Raw genomic sequence first — 19009 nt, forward strand, 5'->3', positions numbered from 1 at the left:
CATGTCCTTTTTCACGTGCATATCTCACAAGGAAACTTGAGACCAAGTATCCAGATACTTTTGTATCCTGATGCAATATGAAGGAGGTCTGTTTCCTTTTAAAAGGAAGGAGTGATTTTATTTGAGGTATTTAATCAGCCTGAAGCCTGAAGCCTTTCCTCCTTATCCAAGTTTTAAATAGCATGTATTTTGGGAAGATCAAGTTCAGAAGCACCATCATATCACAGTGCTAGATAAACCACAGTGACATTATATTCAAGACTGGCATTTCCATATTATGGTTCAGGAAACTGTCTTGTTTGTTCAGTCTATCTTGGGGAAAATGGTCATGAGCCCCACTGCATATGCAGATGATTCTTCACATTATAGAAGCATGCATCACCATACAAATTACATTGTTATACCTGTTATTCTGCTGGTTATTAAACCCTATAGAGAGAATAAAGTTTATTGAAGCAGCATCTGTTGGTTACAGATTAGCAAAAGTTTCTTCCTGTGTTACATTTTCTAGTAAGAGAATTCCTCTTTAGCAGGAGAGCCAATACATATATTTTGTTAATTTAGGAGCTTAGAACATTTTAGGATATGCTCACCAAACAGACCCATAAATATACAGATGTTAAAGATAATTCCTTAAGCATGCAAAGCCTTTCTTAGTTACTTCTGGTCTGGTATTACCTGAAGAAAGGACATCTACCTTTCAGCAAGGTCTTTGTTACCAATTAGAAGAAGCAATCATGCCTTAAAAAAAAATGCAAAAATGTTATTACTTGAAAAGTTTCTATACTGCATTGAGCTACTAGATAGAGTCAGCAAGGTAATATGTCAGCCTTAGTGACTGACTAATTTAACGGTACTATTAATAAAAAATTGCTGGTCAGGAGTGCAATTCATGTATGTACCTAGCATCAGTGAAATCAAGTCCGTATATCTTGCAAAACCACAGTTATTGTGTAAGTAACGTTTCCTTAACTTGATTTGTGAACTCTAATCCTTTTTTTTTTTCTTAGGGTTCTTTATACACATCTCCTGTACTGAGTACAAGGTCTCTTTATTCAGTATTTGCAATATTTATTTTTTCTTACAGAGAGAACGATATTGAAGAATGTGGCTTGGAAATGTTTTTCTCAGTTGATAAAGAAATTCTAGGTGAAATCAAAAGCCATGATTTGAAACCAAATGGTAGCAACATTCTAGTCACAGAAGAAAACAAAGAAGAATATATAAGGTAAGAACAAATGAAGATTTTAAAATACTTGTTTCTGTCCATTTTCTTTCTTTAGTTCTAGCAAGAAAAGATTGTCCAGCTGTGTAATAATCTGAAGCATTGTTGAAAACTTGCCTATAAGTAACTGCTGCTGATGTAACTAGTGGCAATTGTTTGGATATCATATTTGAAAGAAAAAAAATGATGGAAATAAAAATCCACTTTTCCCTAAATACTAAGTTTAGCAGATGATCTGCTTTTTTTCTAGAGATTTTTAAATTAGCAGAATATCGCAACGAGAAACATGAATGTCAGGTATTTCAGCAAATCACTGCATGTGTTTATTATTCGAATTATGCTCATTCAAAACCTACTCATAGTCTAGCAAGCCATTTTTGTTTTAAACTGAACATTTTTGGATGCTTTCTTGATAATTTTTAATTTTTAAAGGTATTTAGCATCACTATTGGTTTTATTTGAACTGGCCTTATAGTACAGTTAGATCTTGGCATTTCTAACAGCCCAGTGTTATGAATGATGGAATAACTTGTATTGTCATAAACTAAGTATTTTGATTGCAGTATGGGAGTTTTTCAAGGCAATAGATTAGGAGGGGAGGATCTTTCACTAAGAATGATTAAAGAAGGACAACGTGAACAATGAGCTGGTTTGTCTTGATATATCCCTTCCTTAATGTGCAGCAGTACATAAGCTCTGCTTTAAGGTGTGATCCTTAACGTATAAGCTTAGGTGAATGTGCTTGCCAAAGAAAATCACGTATTGCAGGCACAAAATGAACTGAATCTCACTGGAGTTTTCCTCTCTCTTGTGATGATTTTGGTGAAGTCTGCTTTTCCGGGGGCAGGTGCAAGGGAGAAGGGAGTGGATGTTGTTTTCGTTGCATGAGTAATCTGTGAAAACATTTCAGTGCTTCACAGAAAAGGTAACATTTGCAGAAGGAACATTCTGGCATTTTGTAATTTTGCAAAGTATTCATATTGGGGTTGAAAATGGGGAGGATCTGCAGAAAACCATTCTCTCCTAGTTTCCAGGAACCCAGGGAGAGCTCGGATTCCAGCTTCACTCATACTCTTCTGTGTCTTACTCTGGGTCCTGCTTTAAGTCCCCAAGGTTTCTAGGATTGAAATCAGAAAATAGCCATCTCTCCTTTAGACTCCAATTCTCCTGACAGGTTAGGCTTGAATTCAGCATAATATCTGCTTCTCCCTGGGTTCAGGTTCTTCGGGTCTCCTGCCTGCTTTTCACCCTTTTATTAATGGAGAGTGGAGTTTCTGCCACAGAGCAAAGTTTCATGATTAACAGAAACAAATATGGAACTTTCCAAATGGACATAGTCGTTTCTTGGTAAGCTGGCAGTCCTACTTATCTTCACCAGTACAACTTGACCTAGTTTTTTTTTTCTTTTTTTTACCTTTCCATGGATAATGATTGAGATTTCTGGGGAGAATATTAGACAAAGATAGCTCTGCATTTTTTTTTTCTTTCCTCAAATATCTAGGGACTGCTGTGCTCTCATTAATATAATCAGTGAATAGATGCTGCCTCCTCTTTGAGCCTAAAATACTTTTCATAGCAGAATGGTTGGAAACATAGGGTTTTAACTTGCATTTAAAAACCTGTTTGCAGAGAGTAAAGGTTACGAATAAAATTATACGATGTTCTATCCCCAGAACTTTCCAGACTTTCCATAATACTTTTAACATAGCTTACAGTTCATCTCAAAATAGGCTAACAAAAGATGTGGACTTTGGGCAGCATGGGCCAGCTTAAATTGTCTTTCTATATTTTCTTTTGCAGGCTAGTAGCAGAATGGAGGCTTTCCCGAGGTGTCGAGGAACAGACACAGGCTTTCTTCGAGGGCTTCAATGAAATTCTGCCACAACAGTATTTGCAGTATTTTGATGCTAAGGAACTGGAGGTAAAGAATTACTTGGCTATCACTAGATCCAGTTTGTTGCATGTAATACTTAAATTCCAGTCATTATGTTCGAAGAACAGAGTTTGCTAATGCTGACAGCTTTGTTTTATAGGGGATAAGGGGAAAACTTCATGGAGCAGTATTTGATTAATGTGTTTCCCTTTGCTTTCCTCTTTGCCAGCCACTGACACGTTTCTAAGGGATAAGATTCTGCCAACACAAAATTGTTGTTGAATTGCTTTTGAAATCCTCAGCAATTTGATTTACTTGTGTTTAAGGAATGAGTAACTTGACAGAGAGGGAGATAAAACCAGATATGCAATGAATGACCAAATATAGAGTGGACCAGGCTCTAGTTGGTTTTCATCTCACAAAATTACTCTTCCTGAAGCATCTCTAATTTAAAAAAAAATGAAAACCAAACAGCTTATACCCAGCACAGAATTATATGGTTGGGCAATGATAAAGTATATGTTTTTGGTTTGAATGTCCAAATGCAAGCAATTATTCCCTGTGTCATGAATGAGACTCTTGCTATTTTGTGGCCTCTCAAAATACACTTCATAAGTAATGGTTATTCTTTGTTGTGGAAGTTTGGGATAAAGTTTAAAATTAAAAGTGAGCATCCAGTCTTTGCAGATACTTCCATGTATGGTACAACTGGCGTTCTTTGTTGCTATGTGGGCAGCCGTAGAAACGGAGTGATAGCTTGTACTTGCATACTTATTTCCCTTTTTCTCCCCCAAAAGGTGCTTTTATGTGGAATGCAAGAAATTGATTTGAATGACTGGCAAAGGCATACCATCTACCGGCATTATACCAGGACCAGCAGACAGATAGTATGGTTCTGGCAGGTTTGTAGACTTTGTTTTATTCTCAGAACAGCAGAAATTACAGAGTACAGCTACAACTGAGTGAGCAATAGTCAGAATTGCTGAACAGATCAGTGGCATGTAAATAAAAATTGTTACTGCTAATCTAGCTATTCTTAACAGTAGTGTGACTTGTAAATCTGTGGATGATGAGGTGAAAATACAAATATCAAATGTGTACCTAAGTGTTTATTTCAATTATTATTTTTCAGTTTGTGAAAGAAATAGATAATGAGAAGAGAATGAGACTCCTGCAGTTTGTTACTGGAACATGCAGATTACCAGTGGGAGGATTTGCTGACCTCATGGGTATGCATAATAATCCTTCTAATGGGTTAGCTATTTTTTTTGTTTATGGACATTTTTATGAATTTTATATTGACTGTTAAGTCCTCCATATATTTCAGCTATGACAGAAAGATTGTTAATACCCGTTACATTGTTGAGTTTCTTTCAGAATCACTTCTTTAAGTTTGTGTGTTTTTTACCACATTAATACTTTTATGTGGATAGAGTTGTGTAATGAAAGACTTTTGTTCTGTGTGAGTAATGATAGCCTTGTCTTGTTTTTAAGTCTTTTATATTTCAGCTGTCATATATTAACTACTGATACTAAGTTAGCTAGACCAATGTCTTATTTACTTGAATTTATTACAGGGAGCAATGGACCCCAAAAGTTTTGTATTGAAAAAGTTGGAAAGGAAAACTGGTTACCTAGAAGTCACACCTGGTGAGTACATAATATATCAGAGTATTACGGTGGTTCTATTTCTGCTGACAACAGTCTACTTGGAGATTGTTAGTAAATGGGTAATCTGCTTAAACGTCTGCGATTGTGTGAAATCAAACACCAAGCTATGCTAAACAGCTTGATCACGGAATAAAAGTTGAGCTTCTGAAAAACTATTCTGTGGCATGCAGTAGATTCCATTATTGAATTTTGTGGATTTGTGTATTACTGAAAATTTAAAGTAATAAACAGTACTTTCTAAAGACAGCGGGACTGATCTTTTGTTCTCACCGCACTCCATTGTGATAAAAAAATAAATAGCTCCATTCACACTGCCTCTTCCCTAGAGAAAAGGTAGCTTATGCTCATTTCTTCAGTTACAGTAATACTCAGTAAAAAGAAACAAGTTTAACATTTCAAATATGAATGATGTCTCTAGTTAACCAACTAGGAAAATGTAGCAAGGCTTATTACCAAATATGCTGCATTTCTGGAAAACTAACTCTTTTGAAGCATTTTTACTCTAACTTTTGCTCTCAGAAATAAATTATATCTGGTCCATGGTCAGCTTTTGACAGGGTATAAATCCAGGATTTTCCTGGACTTTCTTTTCCCCTTCCAACTGTAAAATAGCTGTGAATTAATTGTTGTATCCATTTTACATAGCAAAAGGTTCGATTACCCGTATTCATAGCAGATCTTTTTGGTGATGTTTAAATTATTTTTCAATACTTAAGTTTTTATTTTTTACTTTCAGTTTCAATCGCTTAGACCTTCCACCCTATAAGAATTATGAGCAGTTGAAGGAAAAGTTGTTATTCGCAATTGAAGAAACAGAAGGATTTGGGCAAGAGTAACCAGCTATAATTTGCACCTTGAAGAACGTGAACTCAACACATGATGTATGTTCTTCACTTCTTCTGCTTGTTGCACACTTCATTGTAAAGTAGACTTGACTTGGATTATTTAACAAATACTAGCGTGTAAGTAAATGGATGTTATCCTGAGATTTTACCCACATTAACTCTGGATTTTTACTGAGCACTTTCAGAAATCAAATGAGCAATCAGATGAATTATGAACTAAGTAGATATTTAAAACAGCTTTGGGCTCTGCTATGTTTCACTGTTCATTAATTAGAATGTGTCCTTAATGACTGACAGATTTTTAAGAATAGTTTTGTCTTTCCTTTTTAGTAGCATTTTTTGCTACTGATGCACTGGGAAGTTCATTGGTAGCTGCAATGCTGCAGCATCCTCATAAGCCTCTTTACAGCAGTGTTATTAGAACCAGCCTATAACTGTCCTCTGGGTACTATGAGCAAATTCATTGCTTATGCTCTTTTTTCTAACTAACTCAAGTGTGGCCAGACTGTTTTTTCCCCACCTGGAGTCTGCTCAAATGCCAGCTGGATTCAAGCTGCTGTTAAGGGGATGTAGAAGTGTGGCACAAATCCAGGCCGTAGCTTTGATTTTTTTTGTTTTTTAATCCTGCTTTTTTTCAGCAAAATAAACGCCTGCCCAAAGTTGTTGGAACATTTTCATGTCCCCTCAGAAGAATTCTGATCTTTTTCTGCATAACACATTTAACTTTTACAATAATAAAACACTGTGGTACTTCACTCATTTTGCAAAAGTCAAGACCACCTGGGATTGCACTGATTCCATTTAGATTCATGTATGCAGACTGATGTTTCTCATCAAAAGTGTTCATGGAAATTTTACTCAGTGTTATTCTTACATGTTGCAGTCAGTTTTCTCCAAATATTTTATTGGTTTCTCAGGAAGAGGTGTAAAACAACTGGATTTAAAAATGGTAATACTTATCATTTTTTTTTGGTGATGAACTGAAGGCTGATATTGACTAAGGCTAACAGGGCTAGAAAGTTCAGACATGGATTACAGACTTTTGAAATGTTGGAGCATCGGTAAGTAATTCTATAAACAGTAGAACTAAAGAATCTGGGGGAGGTTTCTAAATTAATTCATCCCTCAGCTGCTTATAGCTAGTAACTTTTGTAGTGAGTTCTTATTGGATTAATAACATCTTTTACTTCCTTTTAGAATCTGTTGATGTTCAGTTCTCTTCTGGTTTACAATGGCATTGTACATTTTACTGCTCCTTTAGACTGAATGCACTTTTTGGGTATGGTCAGCTCTTTTCTTATCTGAAGGGACGAAAGCAAACTTCAATGAGATGGGCTGTTAGCCATAGTAAGAGATGTGACACTTGAAATGGTATGTAGCACATGTTAAAGCATAACTGCAGCTCCAAGCATTGGGATAGGAGCTGTTTTTAAGAGACTTCCAGATTTAGAGCTGGAACAGGACAAGGGGAAATTCTAAAACTGAATTTCTGGTCTTTGAAAAGAATATTTCCTTCCTGCTATCCCTTCAGTCTTAACTATAAGATGGAAAAACTGATTCAGGGCTAAGAAGAACCAAGACACTACAGTTTGATAACTGACTTCAAGGGAGTTTTTCAGGTCGTATAAGGTGATACGTGCTCGCCGGAAGGCAGAATGATTAGACCCTACAGTGTACAACTCTTGCCACGCATCTTTAAGAAAAACATAAAGCGTTTCTGATGGTATAGAAATGACCCACTTTTGTCTTCTCACTGGTGGTGAGAACTAACCTGACTTCATGGTTTTACTAAGAGGAAAATCTGCCAACTTCAAAATATTTGATGGCTCTTTTACAGTACACAGTTCATGAGAAGAAAAAAAGCCTTATAAATATTTTCTGTTGATGTTAATTCTTACAATGAAATCTAGTTATCTAACATATTTACAAGAGATTAAATTAAGCAAGTTAATGCAAGATTAAGCTATGAAAAATAGTTTGTGTTCTGCATAATGCTTTATGATTCATGTAGGGAACCTAGAAATATTATTAATGTATAAATATCACCCAAAAGGCTTTCAGCCCTATATTTTTAAAATAAAGAATAGTTATAATTGAAATAGCCTTAGCCCTAGTTCTATAGGGTATGGCTGTTTAATATTTTTATGGTTGAAATGTTTAGTTCAGGAAAAAGGTAAATGCTTGTATATATTTTTGCAGTCTGGGATTCCACTTATTCCATTTTTTTCTTTCTTTAATTTAAATAGCATGTTTATATGTCTTTTCTGCTGTATTAGAATGGGAGAAAGGGGGCTGGATATCCCAAGCACCAGAAATAATTTTCAAATATTGCAATTAAAGAATTCACTGGAAAAACAAACAAACAAACTGTAAAACATTGGATTTGGCCAAAATACAAGTATTTAAAATAAGTTTACTATGTTAAATAGCAATATTTCTGAAGTCAGAATTAAAGATTACTTGCACATTTTACTTTGTAAGCATTGTAAATGCTAACAAATCTGTTAATTTTCTACAGCATGTTGTGTAGAAATAACAAGGAATTATTATGAGCCACTGATGCACTCTTCTGTTCTTTATGGGGGTCTGGTGGAAACATCATGTGGATAAGCCCACAGGGTATAGTATACCAGATAATAAGTTGTTATGAATTGGACTACAAGCAAGACTTTCAGCAGAGATTAATGAATGTGTCTCCCACTGCTTCAACTGATTTAGCAGCCTGAACTCCATAAATTCATAGGGTGTAACAAGTACATGTTCATGTGCAACTGTCAATTGATCCAAATTTACAAGTATTAGAATAACTTTTATTTAGAATTTTGCCTTATGAGAATGACATCAGAATTAACGAAATGCTGAGCCACTGATCTATGATTTAACAAAGCCTTATTTGTCCTGGGTAGCCCAGGAAATGTTAATATATTAATGAAGTACGCAGTAAATGCGTCACGTCTTCATCTGATTTAGTATGGAATTTTTTTTAATCCAGTTGCTTGTGTTAAAACTTGATTTTTTTTTCTATTATCTGTGAAATGTAAAAGCAAAAAAAAACTTCCTAATTAATTTTTTTTGGTTTGCATTTTCATTACATGCTGCACTGGATTTGTAATCTCAACTCTATATTGGTATCTCCAGCCCCCTTTTTTTGTGGTGTCTTAATTTTCTTTCAGAATCATTGTTTGTGTATATGTGCTCTAGTGAACTAGTATATAAACTGGGATCAGCAGCACTGGATTGTAAAATACTGGACTGAAATTCGTTGTTGAAATTTCCTTGCATTGTAATTTCAAATACTCAGGTAACTGTAACAGTATCTCAGTAAGTCAAATACTTTTATAAAACCTACTTAAAGAGCTGGTTGTCTTGTCGTTATTCCTTTGGTGTTACGAAGCATATGTGTGCCTATAAACTGTTGTCCGTCTGCTCTTTGGGGATGGGGGTGAGGCTGCATGAAGTTGTCCTTCTAGCAAAGTCCCTTCGGGAATGTTTCTTTCCCGAGAACTCTTCTGCCAGTGTTTACTGCGTGGAAATTCATTAGACTTCAGACCCGGTATGTGGTTGCCTATGTGACTGTTAGTCTCCAGCTAGAATAAATCCTGAATTTAGTGCTAAAGAACCTAGGGATACTACCCCAAGAAGACAGTGAGGCTGCTGGTCTGTGAACAATGGTCTTCTGACGTCTTCTGGTCTGCAGGAGACGCACCAGAAGTAAGGAGGCCAATTGAGGTGGCGGGACTGTTTGGAGAGAGGGAAATGGTCTGGAGAAAGATTGTATAGGATCTGTGGCTTTAGCATTTTCTTTTATCGCTACTGCAGAGATAGCGAAGACGAGATGTGATTGTGATGCAAGGTTTTGTGTTTTTTTTTTTCTTTCCTGTTCAGGAATGAGGGGATGATGGGCAGTAGGAAAAAAATATATTAACAAAATTTTTATTTAGAGATTATCTAGGGCAAAATCCCGGATTCCTAATGGAAACATTTTCATGATACTTGATTGTATCATTGTAATTAAAATACGTTGTATTACTGTAATTGAAATAGAATGACTTGTACTGTAGAAGAAACTTCTACAGCTGGTATCTTTATTAATGCACTGCTGAGAGTATAAGTTCCATAGTCCTTAACAGAAAAAAGTGGATCTGGGATTCTCTCTGTTTCCTAGTTCTCCTGCATGCCATAATGTGACTTAGTATGACCAGATGCAGCTGAGTCTCAACTCTCATGGTCCCTTGTCCTGTTACTAGAGACCACTGAGAAGAGTCTGGCTTAGTCGTCTTTGCCCCCCCCCCCCCCCGTGAAGTATTTATGCAAATTGATAAGATCCCTCTGAGGCTTCTCTTCTCTAAGCTAAACAATCCCAGCTCTCTCACCTCTCCTCATAGGACCCAGTCCCTTCATTACCTCCATGGCCCTCTGATGGACTTGCTCCAGCAGCTCCATGTCTCTTTTGTACTGCAGAGCCCACCACTGAACACAGCACTCCAGGTGTGGCCTCACCAGTGCTGAGTTGAAGGTAAGGGTCACCTCTCTTGACCTGCTGACAAGGCTCTTCCTAATGTAGCCCAGGATAGTGCTGGCCTTTTTTGCTGCGAGGGCACGTTGCTGGCTCATGGTCAACTTGTCCACCATGACTGCCAGGTCCTTTTCTGCAGAGCTGCTTTCCAGCCAGTTGTCCCCCACCCTGTCCTGGTGCATGGTGTTATTCTTCCCCAGGTCCAGGACTCTGCACTTCCCTTTATTGAACTTCATGAGGTTCCTCTCTGCCCATACCTCCAGCCTGCGGAGGTCTCTCTGAATGGCAGCACAACCCTCTGGTGTATGAACCAATCTGCCTAGCTTTGAATCATTGCAAGTTTGATGAGCGTGCGCTCTGTCCTGTCATCCAGGTCATTAATGAAAAGGTTAAACAGTATTGACCCTGAGGGTATGCCACCAGTGACTGGCCTCCAGCTGGGCTTTGTGCTGCTGATTGCAGCCCTCTGAGCCCAACAGTTTAGCCAGTTCTCAATGCACCTTGCAGTCCATTTATCTAGTCTGTACTTCATCAGTTTGTCTGTGAGGATGTTATGGGAGACAGCGACAAAAGCCTTATAGAAGTTGAGATAAACAATATCAATGTCCCTCCCTTTGTTCCCAGAGCCAGTTGTCTCATTGTAGAAGGCTCTCAGGTTGGTCAGGCGTGATTTCCCCTTCGTAAATCAATGCTGACTACTTCCAACCACCTTCTTGTCTTTAATATGTTTGGAAATGGCTTCCAGGAGGGTTTACTCCCCAGCCTTCCCAGGGATCAAGGTGGGGCTGTCTAGCCTGTAGTTCCCTGGGTCCTCCCTTTTGCTGTCCTTGAAGATAGGAGTGACACCTGCTTTCTTCTTGGCCTCAGAAACATCCCCTGATTACCATGACCTTTAAAGGTAATTGAGAGCAGCCTCACAATGACATCGGCCAGCTCCCTCAGCACTCGTGGGTGCATCCCATCAGGGCCCATGGACTTGTGTAAGTCCAGTTTGTTTAAATGTTCCCTAACCTGATCCTCCTCTACTCAGGATAAGTCTTCATTGCTCCAGACTGTCCCCTTGTTCATACAGATCTTTACACTGTTCATTTTCCACAAGTTCAAACAGGGAAGCTCAGTAAACAGTTTCATCAGTAAGAATCAAATTCAAAGTTTGCTTTTCTATGCAAAGTAAATATGGGCTGTGGACTTGCCTTTTTTTGTGCAGCAGGAAACATTAATTTCAAGTTGATTAATCCATGCTTACATGACATCACTTAAAAGCATGCTGGCAAGTAGTGTAGACCTAAATTTGACACTGTTTTGGGCAGCTTTAAAGTTAATACAACTGTGGGAATATTTCATATCTACTTGAAGTTAAAAAAAAAAAAAAAAAGTGAATCAGAGCTCTATGAAAAATGTACAACTTCAGTTGCATCATTGCATTAGTTCCTTCTTCTATGATATTGCTTAATGTTGGTACCAGTCCTGATGGGATATTGGGGTTTTTGTATGTTGTAAGCTGCGAGTGCTCTGTTCCTTGCTTGGTTTAGGTCTGTGATGGCACCTTTGCATTGCTTACTTATTGGCCAAATCTTATGTTCATTGGTAGGACTAGAAGTTGAATCAAGCTATGGTAAATGTCTTTCTGTAGCCAACCTCTAGAATTTATTGCTGGACTAATAAGAGATACTAGCATTAAAAAGAACTAGGTTGCAAAGCTGTAAATATCCACTGAAACAGAAAATAACCATATCTCAATGATCCTAATGATGGATTTGTTCCTGATCTCAGATGTCCGATCCCATGTCCACCCTCACCCTCCCTACCAACTCTACAGTAACACAACAATGACAATGTTCATTAGAGAAATTCTGTTTTCTCTGAGTCACCAGAAAGTAGCCCTGCTAAGAACAGGATTCTAGATTTGAAGGGCCAGTGACCTGAACTGCTATGGCAAATCCTGTTTTTCAAAGTTTCTTGGAAATAAATGCAAAAAAAAGAAGAAAAACTTTGAGGTCGTTATTCCACTTTCTATAATATCTTCTCTCCGTGAACAATAGACTGCTTTTTCAGCTCCGTTAATTTGAACTCTTGTTCTTAAATGTGGACAGTCACTGCTTTTAATCATTAGAAAAGTCAGAAATGGCTACATTCAGTAAGATTAATCTTTAAAAAAAGGAGTTGAGTCATTGTATAAGGTGGATTTCCACGTGCCTTTGCTCTAACACCTGCTTTCTGTAACTGCTGTGAGCAGTTCGGGGTCAGTTTTTTGGATGCAACTGCTCACAGGATCACAACGCCAAAAGGAGCAACGTTTGATGCAGGCCGAGAATGGTTCCAGGTAAACAAGGAAAATGAGAGGAATCCAACAGATTTTGTTACTGCATATATTTAACACCGACTGTGTTCGATATGGGGGGGGGGGGCAGGGGGTTGTTGTTTTGCCTGAAGAACGCAGGACATCTCGCACCTCCCCAAACCACAGGCAGGCGGAGCCCCCGTGCGGGCACGGCACTGCGCAGGGCGGCGGAGCAGGCGCTACGGCCCTGGTGACATTAACCTCCAGAGCTCGGGGCCGGGAGGCTCCCAGGCCTTTGCCAGCGCCGGCGCGTCGCGGGGGCGGCGCAGGGGGAGGCCCGGGCCGCCTCGCCCCTCCCGGGCTCTGCCCAGGCCCGGCGCGTCGCGGAGCGGCCTGGGCCGCAGCCGAGCAGCGGAAGGCACCGCTTGTTTGCCTGCTGCGCAGAGAGAGTCCCGTGAGAAGCAGGGCAGAGCCAGGACGCCTTCTGGAATGAAGGAAGAAAAGAGGGAATTTGGGTTCCAGCGGAGGCCCGAGAAACGGCAGCAGCAGGAGCGCGGGGCCCCCGGGCCGGGCCCGCTGAGCGCCCCGGTACGGCGGCGGCGCAGCCGCTTGACCCGCCTCCCCTGCCGTAGAGCAAGTCCTTCCGGGGCCGGGGCGGGGCTAGTCGCCCCAAAGGGGCGTGGCTTGCCGCCCCTGCGCCGTGATTGGCGGCGGGGGAGGCGCATGCGTGGGGGAGCCGTGACTGGGCTGTGGCAGCGGCAGCGCTCGAGATGGTGGGTGAGGGCCGTGGGGGGGGGGAGAGCCCCCGGGGCGGGGAGCGGCGGCGGCGGTGGCGCGGCGCGGCCCTGCCGAGGTCCCGGGCGGGGCGGCGCCCCCGCCCCCTCCTTCCCTCCCTCCCGGCGCGCCGCCGCCGCCTGCCCGCAGCAGCCGGCCGGGCCGGGGCGCCGCGCTCCGCCCCTCCCCTCCCCTCCCCGCCTCGGGGGCCGAGCTGGGCGCGGCCCCGCGGGGCTGCCTCGCCGGGGGGTGGGGGGGAGGCTCCGCTCCCGGCCCGGCCCGGCCCGGCCCGGCCTGGCCCGGCAGGAGCGCGGCTGCGGCTGCGGCCCGCCTCGCGTTGGGGGCCCGCGGCGGGTGCTTCCCGCTCGGATGTGCTGCTGGGTGACAGATACTTGTGAAATCGGGGGGTAAAGCGGCTGGAAAAGTTTCTTAGGGAATAAAAACACTGACCCGCGCTGTGGGCGGGAAAACCGGCGCGGTCCGCTAGGCCCGGTAGCGGAACCGAGGCGCCCGGGTACCGGGGCCTTGGGGCTGTTGGGGTGAACCCGGAGGGCCGGGGGCGGCCGCTGCGCTGCGGCCGCGCTTGGGCGGGAGCCCGCGAGGGGCAGCGTGAGGCTGCGGCCTCCTCCTGCCTCGGCGCCCTCGCCGCCCGCGCGTGCCATCTCCTGTGCTCGTTCGGCCTCTGTTACGATAGTTTTTTTGTCTGGTTAGCAAGATGACGTCTAATTTCTTTTTTTTTTTCCTGAGTAATATCTTTGCTGGTCCAGTCAGTTGACTTGGCTCACGGAGGTGGCGGAGGAGCATCAGAGCTGGTGCCAAAGTGCTATGTGTGTGCCCGGCAGTGAGAATAGGAGAAGCAGGACTCTCCTGTTTAAGCAGCAGTCAGCTGCTAGATCAGTTCACCCCAACCTGTGAATGAGACTAGGTTATCTGTCTGTTGGCTGTGAAAATCAAAACTGGGTGTGATTCTGGACGGCTGCATCGTTGTGTCCAAACAGGGTTTGTTAAGGTCTGATGAAGGAAAGTATTTCATAAATTGGGACTTAAATAAGAAGTCAGGAAATTAGTTCAGACTCAACGGTCCACCACCATTTATTTCTCAGCTTTTTTGCACCCTGTAATTTGCTCTTTGTTTCAGCTCCTTTTTCTTCCATTTGGAATTTGCCCAGCATTAAAAAATAATCAAAAGCTTTGTCAAAATGCTTGAGGTCTGATTTTTCCATGCTGGAAAGGACAGACAAACTCTTCTTCATAAAGGCAAAATCAGGTAGTAGCATCTCGCAGTAGCAACAGTTTGTGTTACTCCAAGCTCCTTACACTAACAAAGTCCTGCAGAAAGGTTGCTGCTAGTTCTGAAGTTTAGACCAGGTTGAGATGAGCCCTCTTCCCAGAGAACAGGACTTATAATGTGACTGTGCTCGTTTGGTGGCGACAGAGAGGGTTATTCACAGTGCCTAACAAACACAGCTGTGTTGGCCAAACGCACCATGCATATCTGGCCTTTTCGCTGGGTTTAGGCAACCTCTTTCTTCTATTCTAGATCCTTTCTGGGGGGCTTTGATTTGCTTTTGGAAGATGCTGTGTGCTGCTGTTCCCTTTAGTGGGAATCAAAAATATCAAACATCTCAGTAAGGGGGTTCACCCAGCAGTGAAATAAAGCTTTGGTGGTGACATATTTATGGCTCTGTTAGAGGACCTATAGGTAAATTTTGATTGATCTCTTGTAGCAATTAAAATTTTGCAGAGGGGTTTGTAAGCTCTTACAAAGTTGTTAGTGATTTTACAGAGCTGGCAAATGGACTAACAGCTGGGCCTTCAGTGTGTGTGTGTGGTTTTTTTTTTTGATAAGTCGATTCCTTGAAGTAGTAAATTATTGTTAGTGCTTATAATCTTGTAGCTCTCCCAGCAAGAATCATAATTATAAGGAAAGAGCATAGTTCACTTTTTTCCTTCACTTTTCTTATATTTAATTGCTCTTAGCATTCGTTTGATAAAAGGGAAGATAGTCTTACACCCAGAATTTATCTTTTTCTGTTTTGTTCCTAAATTCTCCGTGTATTTTCCTACATGATTTTTGCATGACACCTAAACTGTAGCAGTCTGACTAGGCAATCTTCCAGTTACAAGCCAGCAAGCCTGCAGTAAGAAACTGATGCATGAGGTTGCAGAAGGGTTTGGGGAAGAGGAGAGAAGGAAAAGATTAGAAGAAAGTCCAAGTTTGCATCACAGATGAGTGATGCTCTCCTCACAAATGAGTGAACACAGCTGGGAAACAGCTGAAAAGGGCTTGCTGAAATGGTAGTATCTGTTTGAATCATCTTGGTGCAGCTTTATTTTCAGATACGTTATTACAAAGAATTATTTGAAGTCCAATAGCCCCTGTAAGGCATCACGATGCCTCATCTTCTGTTGATTTTCACTGTCTATTTTTGCAGGCTGAGGTGGAAGAAACACTGAAGCGAATTCAGAGCCAAAAGGGAGTGCAAGGAATAATTGTTGTTAATTCTGAAGGTATAGTGCCAGTTGCAGTTTTCTAAAATATAACTTATTCAGAGCATGCGCTTTAAGGACCACTGATTGTGCTACTTGCATTTAGGTTAAATGTCTTTCCTTAGCAAAGGTTTTCTGGTAGCCAATGCAAGTTGACAATAATTAGTGGCTGCAGGAGCAAGTTGGGTTCTCTTTCCTGTTTTTATACCAGCTCATTTATATTATTTAAATAAATAAATTAAGCTCACACTGGAAAAGCTTTTAAGTGTCTTGAGTTCTGCCAGTGTTTGAGATTGTAGTCTGCCAAAGCCTCACCTTTTTGAGGTGTTTGCATTTTTATCGATAGCACTAAAAGCTCTTATGACATCTAAAATCTGGCTGAGGTGCATGTCTGGGAGGCTGCTATCTTGGCAGAGGCAAGTAGCTGTCTCATGCTGATGGCCTCGTGGGACTCGTAAGCTGGTTGTCTCTTTTTGAAGCCCCTGTGGAGTCTGATGCGGTTGGGCATGTTCAGAGTACTCCAGATACACTGACAGTACTGTGGGCAGCCCAGTTTTTTAAAACTGTGTGATTATCTTTTTAAATTGAATATTTCTTGGAAATATTCCTTGAAAAAGATGACAAATAGGTAGCAACTATATGTGAATATATTGAAGACTGGGTCATTGCATGCTTAGCTCACCTGAACATATTCAGCTTGTGTTCCTGCTTGCTGTTTTTACATAATGGTTTGTAATGATTGTGCTCTCCAGGCTGAAGGCCACTTATTTGAGCATATACCTTCATCATTTTTTCAGTCATGCCAGTATTTGGTAATAAGCTGCTTTACTGTTGCCTGACACAAGCTGAATTTTGGCTGGCTTTTAGGGGAAAAGTGCATCTGATGGATGGCAGAAGTATAAAGGAGGGAAAGCTCTGGCCAAACAGTGTCAATGTAACTGCCCTCTTGGTGGGTGCACAGGAATCGAACCAGAGAACCTGCGGGACTGCATCAACTGTTATGGCTAAATACAAGAGCCTCAGCTCTGATGCAGCAGCTCATGTCCTCTATACTCTGATCCCAGCCCAAGTTACTTGACTGCCATTTAACTGTGATATTCAGGAGACTTTCTGAAAGGAAGAGTTGACCCCAGTCAGAAAAGCAAAACTGAAACACTGGTATTCCCAGTCTTCCCCAAAATATCTATTTTTATTTTTGTTTATATATATTATGCATCTTATAAGTAAATGAATAACTGAGAGAGCAAGAGTAAGACACTGATGCTACTAGAGGCAAGCAATTCTGCACATCTTATTTCTGTTCATGTTCTTCTGTTCAGCCTTTTAAAAAGAACACTCCTAATTCCATTCCCCAGGTGTTGCTATAACATCTGCTTAGGTTAAATGGCCCCCACAGTTGGACCTGATGATGAATTAGTTCCAGTGTTTCATCACTGCCCCTTGCTGTCCTCACGGTGACTTCTTGCAGGTATTCCTATCAAAAGCACTATGGACAACTCCACAACGATTCAGTATGCGGGCCTGATGCACAGTTTCATCATGAAGGCAAGGAGCACTGTGCGAGACATTGATCCCCAGAATGACCTCACATTCCTGCGGATCCGTTCCAAGAAAAATGAAATCATGGTTGCACCAGGTAAAAGTGAGTGGTGTGAATGGAGGCATCAGAGAAAACGGTAGAACTCTTCTCGTGAGATTTGTCACACTTGCCAATTGCGTATTTTTTTGGCATAGATGTTGTGCGAGCCTGAAAGAAATGAGTCCCCCGTGTTGCTTTTGTTTGTATTACGTGCTCTCCTTTTCCAAGGAATTTGAGCTGTCTTGCTATCTTCAGAGCTGAATCTTTTTCTCATTGACCGAAGTTTGCTGCTTCATGTTTGAATGTGGGAATTCAAAATGGAATGAGCAAAATGATCAAAGTGGAAGACATTGCATGGCATTTGAGAGAGTGTTGCAGCCTTCTGTGTTTTATGTTTTTTCAGCGTAAAACCAGAAAAGTCCAAAACTAATGTTTTTAGAGTGGTTTCAGATCAGCACTCTAGGCAAAGTGATGTAAAGCAAAACAGTCAAAGAGATTCTCAGTTTCAGAGGAGGGGAACACAGCACGCTGCAGCTGCACTCATGAGTCTTAAAATATAGCAGCAGCAGCAGCAACTTTCTCTTCAGGAAACGACCTCTGTATTTCATCAAATTATGAAACGGGGAGTGGTGGGATGAGTACAGTTCACTGATGTGGCAAAAACTTTGCTTTGTTCCTTCATACTGCGTCAGATTTGTGGTGGGATTGTGCTGATGGGGAGGCAGAGGATGGGATTCCAGTCCCAGTAGGCTGCTCCACAGGGCGGTTCTTGAGAAAGAAAGGCTTTTTGGTTAATGCTGATCTCATGTGAAAGATGAAAAGGGAAGAGTAAACGTTGCTCCAGAACAAATGCAGCTGCAGCCATTTCAGGCCAGCAGTCTGCCTGTGGGATATGGGAAATCACTGTCTTGCGCCACCTATTTTGGTTTGATCATTTCATGTGCCAGTTTTAACTACATCTTAAGGCACAAACTGAGTTAAATTTGATTAGTTTGCAAGCACGCAGTTTCCTAGATTGCGACCCTTTCCTCAGTAAGACTCAAGGGATCTGACATGTCAAACCTCTGTTGTTCACTGAGGGTGAATGTGAGGACTCTTCAGTTTCTAAAGTATATCAGTGAGGTATGGAAAAATGCTGAAATTTACTGTTGCTAAATACAAATGTGGTTTTTTTTGGTGAACAATTATCAGCAATGAAAGAATAACTTCTTTTTTTTTCCCTTCCAGATAAAGACTACTTCCTGATTGTCATCCAGAATCCAACTGAATGATTACACTAACTTGGTCTCTTTTTTCCCTTTACCCAACTTTTTTAATTTAATAGCAAAGAGTAGAGCATTAGTGTTAACTCTGTTGTGCCACTTTGATAACGTCTGGAAAAACAAAAGTGGGTTTTTTTGTTGCTTACAAAGAGAAAAAAGTGCCCCCCCCCCCCCCAACGGGTATCACAAAAGTCATTTTGAGGGAGATTCTCTGAATTAGAATCAGGTGGCTTAGGCTGTCAAAAGTGCAACAGATTCTTTTAATAGTTAAGATAATATAATATTCTAATAATGTTCTAAAAAAAGATTATTCCTTGTATGTTTCCATACTCCTGTCACTGCTATTTGAGACATGCTTTTACACTATTGCTTTTGAATGACTGTAAATAAGAAACTTGCCTGTCTTCATGTTCTCTCTTACTCTTAGTTTTACAAGGTGGTTTTTTTTGAAGAAGAAGTCTGGCCATATCAAATTAAAAAGTGTCATCAGTGA

The 19009-nt window shown here is 41.1% G+C and overlaps 2 protein-coding genes across 6 annotated transcripts in view; both read left to right on the top strand.

The window, feature by feature from the left end:
• Positions 1-8968, top strand: part of ITCH (itchy E3 ubiquitin protein ligase) — a 67518-nt gene extending 58550 nt beyond the window's left edge. Inside the window, exons 19-25 of one of the 3 annotated variants that reach the window (XM_067308007.1) lie at positions 1088-1228; positions 3026-3146; positions 3896-4000; positions 4231-4327; positions 4676-4748; positions 5506-5650; positions 6601-8968. In XM_067308007.1, the coding sequence (XP_067164108.1) occupies positions 1088-1228; positions 3026-3146; positions 3896-4000; positions 4231-4327; positions 4676-4748; positions 5506-5605 (637 nt within the window). In that variant the 3' untranslated portion in view covers positions 5606-5650; positions 6601-8968. Of the gene's footprint in view, positions 1-1087; positions 1229-2444; positions 2511-3025; positions 3147-3895; positions 4001-4230; positions 4328-4675; positions 4749-5505 lie in introns of those variants that run through there. The other 2 variants (XM_013944783.2, XM_067308008.1) reach the window with 2 other exon arrangements.
• A 3765-nt stretch (positions 8969-12733) lies between these two features.
• On the top strand, positions 12734-19009 carry DYNLRB1 (dynein light chain roadblock-type 1). 3 transcript variants are annotated; one of them, XM_067307584.1, is made up of 4 exons: positions 12734-12999; positions 15621-15696; positions 17144-17317; positions 18482-19009. In XM_067307584.1, exons 1-4 carry the CDS (start codon positions 12901-12903, stop codon positions 18523-18525), a joined length of 393 nt encoding a protein of 130 aa, XP_067163685.1. In that variant the 5' UTR covers positions 12734-12900; the 3' UTR covers positions 18526-19009. The 3 variants fall into 3 exon arrangements, with proteins under 3 accessions (XP_067163685.1, XP_067163686.1, XP_013800239.1); XM_067307585.1 differs by having other exon boundaries at positions 12763-12999; positions 17144-17311; XM_013944785.2 differs by lacking the exon at positions 12734-12999 and adding an exon at positions 13828-14145.

This window comes from Apteryx mantelli, chromosome 18 (genome assembly GCF_036417845.1).
Source record: "Apteryx mantelli isolate bAptMan1 chromosome 18, bAptMan1.hap1, whole genome shotgun sequence".
NCBI lineage: Eukaryota > Metazoa > Chordata > Aves > Apterygiformes > Apterygidae > Apteryx > Apteryx mantelli.

Excerpts from the sequence above, each read along its gene's own strand:
- DYNLRB1 (XM_067307584.1), top strand. The coding sequence starts at position 12,901 with ATGAAGGAAGAAAAGAGGGAATTTGGGTTCCAGCGGAGGCCCGAGAAA. Across the intron at positions 13,000-15,620 it reads CGGGCCCGCTGAGCGCCCCG|GCTGAGGTGGAAGAAACACT; the intron begins GTACGGCGGCGG and ends CTATTTTTGCAG. Across the intron at positions 15,697-17,143 it reads AATTGTTGTTAATTCTGAAG|GTATTCCTATCAAAAGCACT; the intron begins GTATAGTGCCAG and ends GACTTCTTGCAG.